Source organism: Hypanus sabinus, chromosome 18 (assembly GCF_030144855.1).
Source record: "Hypanus sabinus isolate sHypSab1 chromosome 18, sHypSab1.hap1, whole genome shotgun sequence".
Taxonomy (NCBI): domain Eukaryota; kingdom Metazoa; phylum Chordata; class Chondrichthyes; order Myliobatiformes; family Dasyatidae; genus Hypanus; species Hypanus sabinus.
The window spans coordinates 20,391,748-20,403,765 of NC_082723.1; the positions used below are offsets into that span (position 1 = coordinate 20,391,748).

Below are 12,018 nucleotides of genomic sequence, written 5' to 3' on the forward strand. Positions count from 1 at the left end.
AAGACTGTCACCTCTGTCCTTTCTTGGTTCAGTTTGTGAACAGTTCCCTGAAGAGCTTTCAGGTGGTCCCTGGCAGTAGAAAGCTCTCTGGCAGCCATCTTGTCAGAAGCAGCCATGGTTGCTTTCAAGTCTTTCACCTCTTTCTCAAGATTACATAATTTCAAATGAGTTCTTGCATCCTCCATTTTACTCTTTAATAAAAAGTAAAACAAAGTTGAATCAAATGGAGCTTTTTCTAAAGATCAATAGACTAAAAAAAGTCACTAATTCTACAAGAAACACAATTACTTTAAAAAAATCAGAATAGACAGTGGAAACACAAATGACTGCTGGAATCTGGAGCAATAAATAAACAGCTCAAGTAACTTACTGGGTGAAGCTACATCTGTGGGGAAGATGGGATTGTTGAATCCATATAGGTGCAGTGTTTACATGGGGTTGCTAGACGTCCACATTCATTTACTCTATAAATCTATTTCTACTTTGAGCCGAATTCCCAGCAAGAACATCCTGAATAAAGCCAGCTCCAGTTTATTGAAGTAATTTCAGACTGTTCATTGTTTAATTAACAGGCACTTTAAATGTTAGGGCAATCTTTATCAGACAATGATCCAGTAATTTGGATCTTGCAATTTTACCCATTGTCCATACTTCTAGTGTGTGTGACATCCCTCAGATGTAGTAGCCAAATAAATGACCAAACTCAGCTCAATGATGACAATAATTTGCCAGTCTTTGCAACATTGTACTTTTCACCACCTGCACTGCTATAAATAATATTGGTATCTCCTTCATCACTAAATAACCGATTGAACTTTCCCCTTGTGGTTCTGATTCTGTCTTTTTATCTTTATTCATAACATGTGAAGCTGGATGTCACAACCAGCATTTATTGCTCATCTCTATTTGCCCTCAAGAAGATGATGATTAGCTCATGCATAATCTTCTGCAATCCATATGCTGTCTGGAACAACACAATATTGCGACTGTAGAGATTTCTAGACCAATAACATCTCCAAGTCATCACTGAACGTGATCTGGGGGAATACTTGCAGACTGTGGAATTCTAATGTCCTTGCTTTTCTCATCCTTCTTAAAAGAGGTTTCAGGTTTGAGAGATGCTGATAAAACACTTGACAGGGTTCTGTAGTGTATTTTGGGGATGGTGTACAATAAATTCACCAAGGCAGTGGATCACTTTCAATCTGACTTACAAACTGTATTTGACAAGAATCTGGAAATGGGTTACTGCAGAATAGACACTGTACTCTCAGAGGCATAGCTTTTGTGTTCCTGGTATAGTTAAGTTTCTGGTCAAATGCGAATCCTAGTATGTTAATAGTAAGAACTTCAACAATGATGAATCTATTGAATGTCGAAGTGTGTTAAGGAGTGAGGGTTGGTTGATACTTCACAAAATAAGCTTTGCTTGTTATATTGTTAAGAGCTGTTCACTCAGAAGTGTCTATGGCTTTGTTTTGATGGATGTATTTTAAAATAATGTTTGGTTTTAATCACAAAAACTAAGTAAAATTATTACCTTATTCTCTTTAGCTTCGAGTTCTTGTAGAAGTTTATCCCGATTTTCATCTGCCTCCTGGAGCTGCTCATCAGCAAGAGCCTGTAACTCTTGCATGTTTCTCAGTTGCTCCTGGAGACCTGCAATCTTATTCTTCAGCTGCTGAGCTTGAGCTTGACTGATCTCTTTCTCAGATTTTATCTGTCACAGAAACCACAACTATTGTAAGGAAAGGAACCTTATAAAATATAGGATCATTTGAATCCAATTACCACAGCAGAGAAAGTAGTGTTTTGGAAAAAGATCAGTGCTCATCTAAATAAAAATAAATAACATGAAAACAATAAACAGTGGAGTAATTTTTTTCTTCACAATTAATGTTAGTAAATGTAACTAAACACATTTTGCTTTTTGAAATATGTCTGAATAGCTCCAACCTCCCTTATTTTACAGAAAACATTTCCAAACCTGGACTATTGGGATCAGTGTAGTAAAATTTGTAAATGGATGCCTGTACTTGAATGTGCTTCTAAGGTTCTCAACCCCTGGGGTTTTTTTGCTACACATTAAAAATATTACTGTCATTTTGTTTCTTAGGCATCAAGATGGAATAAAAAAGTAAAAAAGAATAAAAAGACCTTTGCAGGTCAAACAGTAGCAAATCAAGGCAACTGGACGCTTCGCCTGAAAAGTTCATCTGAAAAGTTTCATCTGAAAAGTTTCTTCAGTTCTGATCCATGGTGCGTAGCTTTCTGGCTTATAAACTCTGAGTTATTTAAAGGCATGGCAATCACATTAAGGTCATTAAGAGTCGCAGAGGTAATGACAGGATCATTAGTTTTATCTTCACAATGAATGTAAGTGTGATCTGTGTGGAAACACCGGCATAGAGATGTTAGATCTGCATTGCAGGTAGCTGATAGGTGGTGTCGTACTACACCCCCTCTATTCAGGGATGGGTTTTCCAATTTGACAAAGATCACTTCTTTAACTCCACTTTCAAACCACTTGTTCTCCCTGTCCAAAATGTGCATACTGTTATCAAGGAGTGTCCCTTGTCCTTTAGGTGTAGATATATAACCAAGTCTTGACCTGAGGTGTTAGCCCTCCTATGTTAGGCCATTTTTTTGTGAAGTGGTTGTTTTGTCTCATTGATACACAGATCTGTACAGTTCTCACTGCACTGGATAGCATATACAGTATTGCTCTGTTTATGTTTGGATGTAGGATCCTTGGGGTTGTCAAGTTCCTGTCTGAGTTTGTTTATAGGTTTGAAAAACACAGCAACAAAAGCCAGGAAGGACATTAGCCCAACAGACAGGGGTAAGGATCAAAGCAAACAGAAAAAAAACATAGTCATCTCATATGTAGCTGGAGTTTCAGGATTTTCAACAAACACCAAATCCCTGTGTTTTTCAAATAATGTGCACATTTTGGATTGGGAGGACAGGCGGTTTGAAAGAGGAATTAAATAAGCCATCTTTGTCAAACTGGAAAACCCACCGCTGAACAAAGGGGGTGGGGTACAACATCACCTATCAGTTACTTATAATGCAGTGTTAACACCTCTACCCTGGCATTTCCAGCATAGTTTACACCTCCATTCATGCGAAAATAAGACTAATAACCCCCCCCCATAATCTCTATGACCCCTAACAACCCTCATGTGATTGCTATACCTCTAAACAACTCAGAGTTTATAAGCCAGAAAACTGCCCACCATGGATCAGAACCGAAGAAGCCTCTCAGATGAGGGGTGAAATGTCTCCTAAACAACACAGTTGCCTTGATTTACTACTGCTTGATATACAATGACCTGGATAACCGAGAACCTTCATAGACAGTATTTGCAGGATCTCTTCATAAAGGACCAAATAAAACCGTTGGCATTAGATATAACTGCTCCATTTGTTATCATACAAAGAACACTGAATGGACAGGAGGTTCCTTGAGGTTGTCATAGCTGGGGTAAGTAGTGGGGATAAGCTCCCAATTAAATACTCTCAATTACATCTCAAATAGCCTTTGACAACTAATTCCATCTTCTGGCCTTCACGTCTGGCTTAGCTACTAAAATTGGTAGAACCATTTCTACTGGCAGAAGGAGCAAAGATGGGTTACTGGCACCTTAAAACAAGTCACTTCAGGCAGATGGTTGGCCATCCATGGTCAGCAGCTCATCTAGAAGGAAAACTCTGATCTCAAGTCAAAGTTGCTTTGTGGCTATACCCAATCATGGGGAAGGCTTTGAGAGTAAACCATGAGGAAAAATCTGGAGCTGGAGTTCAGCACTGACTGGCAATCCCTGTGATGCCACTGCTGCCAAATGTATCAGTCTTTACTGTTTCTTAAAATTCATCAGCAGCATGGGTAACAGCTTAGTCTCCATAATCATACTGCTCTGGCTTGTGTATCACGTAGATAACTACAACACAATATCCATGGTCGATCCCAACCAGTGGAGGGCCTCAATAAAATGGACAGGAATTAAAGAAAATAATTCTACTTATTGTATCTTAGTGGCTCCAAAAGGTCTTATGGCCTTACTACAATGTTATATACCATATAAGATGATAATTATACCTTATATAAAACATTTCCGGTGATCATTAATACATTAGTTGAAATATTTGTTATTTCTTGCAATTATTCACACATTCACAGCTTTGACAATTTTGTACAGTATACTGATTGAGCTATGTTATTAATGACTTTTTTTGCCAAGCACATATAATTACCAGTGTCTCTGCTGCTTTCTCATATGCTGTCTTAGAATCCTCCTGAGTATTCCTCAATTCTTCTTGTAATGTTATAATTTCCTGTTCTAATCTCTTACAATGACATAATATTTCCTCTTTTTCTTGTTGTGAATTCTTTAATGTTTCATTCAACTGCTTCTGCAATTCAGCAAGGTTCTTTCCCAGAGTGTCTCCCTGCTCGTAAGGCCTAAAAAAAAGCAAATTTATTTTCCATTGGGAAAATCATGGATAAGCATTGCAATTTCAAATTTATAATGTAGACCAAATATTCTTACCTGATCTCCTGAATACCAGAACCCAGTTTTCTTCCAAGTTCAGAAATGCAAGCGGACACCTCCTCTGGATGAATCATGGTCTTTATTGTTTGATTCATTTGTGTCTGTAACTCTTTAAGCTGTTCTTTCAACAAGGAGTTATCAACCTGGAAAGAATGCAATTACCTTGTAACAAGTATCTTTAGTATTAAAGTATCTTTACTCCTGTTTAATGCATTCTTTAAATTTAAAGTATACACTGTTATTAAAGACATCTGTCATGAAGTGACACTGATCACATTAAAAATGTTATATCCCCAAAAAGAAACTAAATTATTAATGGTGCTCATGAAAGTCAGAGACAAGAATAGCATTACAAGTGGGTACAAGAAAGTATGGACTCAAATACAAAATAAAACTTCTTCAATTCTGTCAGGAAACTTCAATTGCTATTTACAAACAATGGTGATGAGGACCTGCAACTAAAAGAGGAGATTGTTATCTTAATTAGAGGCAATCTTTCACTTGTAGAACTTCAATTTGAAAGCTAACTCATCAAACTACAAAATCATACTAATTTAACCTGTGGTTCTAAATATAAATTCAGTGGACATTATGAGCACAGTAGCTTAGAAAACTGATTTTGACAAAATAGCTTTATTTTAGCAACACTAGCATTTTTTTGAATAAAGAAATTTGAACAGCTGGAACAATAGTTCAAATTAACTGATGTTGATAATATCATCAATAATTTTATAAAAGTAACATCCTCTTTGAATGTCAAGCATGCCCATTCTATAATTCATTATAAAACAACAGCAAAGATTTCAGAAACAATAACTGCAGATAAGTTGTTGACTATGGATGATGATAAATGGATGTGATTTGCATTACTCTATTATTTCCATTACATGCTTTATTACATGTAAGATAACATCTGCTGTACCTTGATATTGACTATTATAAGGAATCAGAACAAGTATGAAATTGCTAAACCAAATTTACAACTAAGTTTACAAAACAATTGGAATCAATTTTCTATCACTGCGGTGCCTCATCCAAAAATTTATCAGCATGGCGAAACACGTTTTCCCCTTCACAAACCCATGTAGGCTTGCTTTCATTTCTTTGGGGTACATATATTTTGTTCCCAGTCAACCGTTCGAAAAACTAGGGTGGCACAGTAGTTAGCGATCAGTACAATGCTTTACAGTACAGGTAACCCAGGTTCAATTCCCACCACTGCCTGTAAGGAGTTTGTACGTTCTCCCGGTGACTGCATGGGTTTCCTCTAGGTACTGTGCAAAAGTCTTAGGTACAGACTTTTGCAGAACTGTATTTTGTGATAAATATATTTTGAGTTCTGAAGCTTACAAGATGCTTATTTCAAAATAAATTACCATTTTTTCAAAAATCAAACAACACACTAGAGATTTCAGAGTTAATTTGTTAGAAAAATTACAACTGTACTCTATATAACTGTATTTTTATAAGGTTAGAGTCCAGCAAAAGTATAACTTAGTTAAAAAATCTACTTACCTGTAGAGTTTTTAGCTGTGCAACTAACTTCTTGTTTTCATGTTCCTTTTCAGCCACTAATTGAGCCTTTGCTAAAGCGTTTTCCAGTGCTTGTCTTTCCTTTTCCAGCTCCGCTTGCAGAGCAGATTGTTCCATCTAAAAACATAAACATCAGCAAACAACTATTTGATCAGAAATGGCATTCCATGGGGAGCATGTAAATACATGGCTCCTTATTAAACAGCCTAAGGTGTAACATGCATGCTGAAGCTGATCGCCATCTCTAATTGTAGGAAACAGCCAAAAGGAATGATGAGCAGCCACACATAATTTTAAGTTGTAAATTAATCGAACAGAGTGCTGAACATGTCCTTTTCAAATTCAAAGTCAAGTGATTTTGAACTGTAACTACAGGCAGAGGACCTTATAAAGCCTTGATGAGTTCCAGTAAATCTCTTCAATCAATTTTTGTTGAACAAATATCATAATTATCACTTAAAAGTTGGGGGAATCTGATCTGGCACTGTGTATTGAAAAAATACAATGTTTGATTATAATCACTCCTGGGATGAACAACTAACCAACTGACTGCTAACATCTGCATTTAATACTCAGGCAATGGACACTTGGGGAATTATCAGACAACATCCTTTTCTCCAGCTCATGGTTACCAGCTTGGTAAACTCTTAAAATGACATTCAAGTCAAATACAAAAAGCACTTGTCTACATTTTCAAAACCAATTTCACTTGACCTGTAAGATTCTCATACCAAGGAAAGAAATGAACTTATGTTTCGAGAGTTTTTAAAGCATTATCATTCTGGCTTTAGATTTTGACATTAGCCTGAGGGTGGTGAATCTGTGGAATTCACTGCCACTGATGCTCTGGACTCATTGGGTGTACTTAAAGCAGAGATTGATAGGTTCTTAATTAGTAAGAAAGTCAAAAGATTATGGGGAGAAGACAGGAGAATGGGATTGAAAAAGATAATAAATCAGCAATGATGGAAAGCTGGAGCACTCAATAGGTCAAGTGTCCTAATTCTGTTCCTATATGTTATGGAAGTCAGACAAGAATTGGTGATAGCAATTTACTGAAATGTCAGAATGGCTGAATGCCCATGTTGTCGTCACACTCCACTTCCAAACACAACATCACTTAAAATGTAAAGAGGGCACCAGAAGAATTTTTTTAAAAAAGGTACATTTACCAAAAATCTGAAACACAAGAGACAAATAAACAAATGCCATATATTAAAATTACACGAGACGCTTACATTCAACAAGATACTTTTCACTAGTAATCGTACAATGAATAATTTTTGTTTTGTGCTACCCTAACTGAAAGCTGATTAAATTTACTTGACTGAACTTGTATAGCATGTTAATTAATGAAAAGAGAAAGAATCACTGAAAATACACTTTAGCCAGTTTAAAGCTATTCTTTAACAACATGACACAATAAAAACATAAAAATCTTAATAGATATCCAAGGATAACATTAACAAAAAGTTATAAAGATTAAGTTACTTATGAGTGTATTTAGGCAACTATGCAGTATCACCAATCCCAATTCTCAACAATATTTAAATTCAACACTTTAGTTATTTATATTAATTCTTACAAAGTAGTTAATTGCCAAATATGTCCTCAGGCTTCTTCACACTCAAATTGGTACTTACTTGACTGAGCTTCCGCAGTCGCTCCAGTTCCTCTCTAAGTTGATTTGCTTCAATGTCCCTTGCTTGTAGTTGAGACTCCAATTCAGCTTCATACTCGCCAAGATCACCTTGAGCTTGGCGCAGCGATTCATTCAATTCTTGCTGTTCTTGTAAGGAACGTTCCATGTCAGACAGCTCCTGCAATGAAAAGTAAATAATGAACTCTATAGCTCTCAATATTAAAAGGGTGTTATGCATAAATACATTTACTGTACCTAAATATATTCTTTAACTAGAGATTGAGTACATTTTGAATGGTGCAATTTAATTATAAATGCATCTTACTTCCAAAATGTCATTATATAATAGAATTAGTGAATGCATAAAATATTTTGCCCTGAATTTAGCTTGTTACAATACCCTACATAATACTGATTACATTTGTTCCTGTTATGAACAGTTGCCAATTGGATAAAATATCAGAGTCCAATTGTAGTTCATTAGTCCTTTATACAATATTGTCATAACTTAAGATGATTTCATATGAAAATACAATTGAATTGTAAATTATTTTGAATAATTAAACACAGATTAAATTTCCAGTGTAACACCTTAAGAACTCTAAGCCATTCAAATACAGACCTTTCTCAAGTTATCCGCATCCATGGCAACAATTTCCAGTTGATTCTTCTCTTGTTCCAGTTCAGTCAGTTGATGCAATAGTGCCTGCTTTTCCTTCTGCAACTCTGTGCATTCCTCCCGAGCTTGCTTTGCCTGTCCCTTTACACTCTCCAAGTACTCTTGCAACCCAGCAATAATGCTCTCCAAGTCTCGCTTCAGTGCCTCATTAGCTGCTATCTGACCTATTAAAAAAATATTTTTATAAGTTAAGCCTTATTGCACTGGTAACATTATTTATTGCAGAGCATGATTAATTTCATATTTATTCACCAGGTTGTTTCAAATGCTGCAATCCAATTAATATCACAGTTCTTTCTTATTCTCCTAGATTCCCCTCCATCCTCAGAGGAAAAAATACACTACAGATTCTCAGGAGTTACCTTCAGTCAGTTGTTCTTCCAGATCTTTGATGCTCTCAGTTTCCTTGGCAATCCTGGAGAGCATTTCATCTAAGCGTTTCTCTAACTGCTTGTATTGCTTGGACATTGTGTCAAACTGTTGAGTTTTATTCACCATTTGAGCTTTTAAATGTGCCTGAAAAAAAAAAGATTCTATTGAATTGAGATGTTGAAAATAACCAGTGCAATATGTTTGACAAATTTTTAATTTAAAGTACAATTGAGTTTTACAAAGTGTTAAAATAAATGAAATCTAATGAACCATGTAATGCTTTATTTTCACAATTAATTTTGGAAGTATATGAAATATACATTACCAATTGTTTATTTATTTTAATTCCATTAATAAAAGTTTTGAGCAAACCATAAGCCTTGCATATTGTAGTATATGCATGTTGCAGACAGGATGGAGAGAATCAAAGAATTCTTTAATTAATTGGAGGCAGAAAATATTTAAGGACTGACTGTTGCTTCTGGACATTCAGCATTTTGAAGTGCTTCTGTATGAAAACTATCAGGTCTTCTCCAAGTCAACTACTATCCAAGAAACAGTAACCATCCAAAGGAAAGGTTTTACTCCATTATCGTTGTAGGCCCAAAATGTCAATCACATTAGACTGGATTTAGGAACCTATTCATCTTTAATAAGACCGATTACAAGTAACAGTGTACAAATTAAAGTCTGCATATTCTGTTCTTTAAAGGTTAGCTGGAGTTTATATATGATAATAAAATAACATTCTCCTTATTATTCTCAGGCACTTGAAATTGTGCAGCAATTTCATTAGTTAATTACTAGTTAGGTCATTATGACAGGGTACTTTGGAATAATAAGGAAAATTAACCGCTTTGCCATCACTTCATTATGCCTCCAGATCATCTATCAAATATGGAGGTTGAAGTCTGGCACTACTCCATCAGTTGGGTCTAAATATGGTTTCCACACTGTTCAAAATTGCAGAACTTTGCCTATAGACTTTAGATTGTGTGAAGTATTCTTTAAAAGTTATCATGAAGGCTACCTATGTTACACTGAACAATCAGCAAACTAATAGAAAACTGAAAGAATTAACATGCACTCACTTATCAAATCAATCTGAATAGCTGATACTACCCTAATTGGACTACCTCGCTGTTACACAAAAAGGCAGAATCAAATTACTTGTGCTTGTTTTCTCTATGCATATGATTGTCCTAGTTTTTTGGTGACACAGGAAAAGTAGTTATTTTATTTTAGAGCTGAAGAAAACTTATAAATTACTCTTAGACTGATTCATTTTCAAGTCAATTTAGTTCTAAAATATCACAGTAAAAGCTCACACAAATCAAATGAACAAAATCTATTAAATGTAATGGAAACTTGGGCTTAAAAATTACTGGCACACATTTCAAACATCTATACATTTATAAACAGCTGCACATGAAAAGTAAAAATTGCTAGCAAATTGCATTTCTACCACTATCATTCCATCTATACTCCAGATATCACTAACAATACCATAGCCAATGATTACTTCCTGTCAGCAAATATTCTTCCTGCTGTTTCATATTCATAATAATTAAACAACCTTATAGTCATAAAATAAATAATTGGTAGAAGATAGGCTAACATGACCTGATAAATGAATTACATGCATTCAACGAAGTAAGCTCATCTCACATACGCAGTTAATAAGATCCACAAATCTACCTTAAACCAGTTTTTAGAGATTCAACTAAATGAAGACTTAAGGAAAATGAGGTATGACATAATTTTTAAAGTGATTATAGTGGTGTACATTTACATTATTCATAATTATCCCACTATTTTGCATTTCTTAATATGCTTTAACCTCAGAGTCGCTGTTTCTTTTCCTTATCAACTCCCAAACTGGCAGGGAATAAAAAAATTAAAACAAGATATGCATTTCCATTAGACTGTTGCATTCAGTCATATATTTAGCTTTTGCTGTGCTTGGAACCAGAGCTTCAAAATTGCTCATTAAAATACATTTAAAGTTTAGATTCCAAATTCATGCAATTAAAACATGGCTCTTTCAGCACATCAATATGGATCTATATTTTCTTTTCATGGATTAATAACCTCATCTGTTAAAAATCAGTGAAGCAAAATCTGAGTGGCTATACTCAGTGATTCACTTCAAAAGGTGACAATTATGTTTGAATCCACCATAATTAATAAGTAGAAACAGGTCTATCAGGGTCTGTCTAGAAATGCCTTTCATCTTCAAAAACTAGATCAGTACATCACCAGCCAACTTTCTGAACAGTTTTCTTGGCAGAAGCAACCATTAAACCTAATACAGAAGGTTCAGGAATAATTTTGGGATGCTAATCTTATGCCAGCATTGCATTATTAATGCAATCACTGTTGTTTGTACAGATCCCATGTAATTCACAAATCAACATCAGATAAATCAAACTAGCAGATTGAGAGCAAATGCAGTCTAGCAGAGTAGCCATCCCAAACCAGAGTTGATCTGGCCTCCACTTATAGCTTATAGACAATCCAAAAGCTACCAATCAGTCTTGATGTTGTTATGTATTTAATATATCAGTACTATTGTAAATATATTGTTTGAGTAAGCATCCTTCATTGTTTAAATCAGTTTTGCACATTGACTTACAACCTCACCCTATTACTGCAATTTTTGGCTTACCAATGACTGATCTGCCTTCCGCAGCTCAGCGGATGATTGCATTTGCTACGTTAATGGCTAGAAGATCTATTTTATTGAATTGGAAAGAGATGAATCCTCAAACTACATCTCAATAGTTTTCCCAAACCATATCCTGTTTAAATTTAGAAAAAAATTAGAAGTGGTACCTTTGACCTCTCGGTTAAATTTGAAGAAACTTGGAGGCCTTTTATTCAATACTTTCACAGAATGTAATTTGACCTTTTCCTATTCCTTTATATCATTCATTAATTTGAGTAGAGGAGCAGAGTTGACGACATTAATTATTTTTTTTGATGTAATAGAATAGCTCAGCTTTGTTTAGTTTAGTTTTAGTTGTGTTTAGTTGAGTTTATTTTGTCTTTGATTTTTCAATTTGGGGTTTTTTTTCCATCTTTTTATTTTTTTTGTAGTTTATCTATATCAAAGGTTTGGGAGGTCTATTATATTGGTATTACCTAATGTTTTTACTTATGTGTTAATTGCCAACAATGTAATCCCATTCCCTTTGTACTATTATGACCGTTATGTATCAGTTTTGAAAAATTCA

The 12,018-nt window shown here is 35.0% G+C and overlaps 1 protein-coding gene across 6 annotated transcripts in view; it reads right to left on the reverse strand.

The window, feature by feature from the left end:
• Nucleotides 1–12,018, reverse strand: part of cntrl (centriolin) — a 108,440-nt gene that overhangs the window by 53,061 nt on the left and 43,361 nt on the right. For all 6 annotated transcript variants that reach the window (XM_059993815.1, XM_059993814.1, XM_059993812.1 and 3 more), the window contains exons 12-19: nt 8,773–8,926; nt 8,354–8,574; nt 7,733–7,909; nt 6,072–6,206; nt 4,554–4,699; nt 4,258–4,465; nt 1,541–1,720; nt 12–191 (exon numbers count right to left, since the gene is read on the reverse strand). In XM_059993815.1, coding sequence (XP_059849798.1) covers nt 12–191; nt 1,541–1,720; nt 4,258–4,465; nt 4,554–4,699; nt 6,072–6,206; nt 7,733–7,909; nt 8,354–8,574; nt 8,773–8,926 — 1,401 coding nt within the window. The remainder of the gene's footprint in view (nt 1–11; nt 192–1,540; nt 1,721–4,257; nt 4,466–4,553; nt 4,700–6,071; nt 6,207–7,732; nt 7,910–8,353; nt 8,575–8,772; nt 8,927–12,018) is intronic.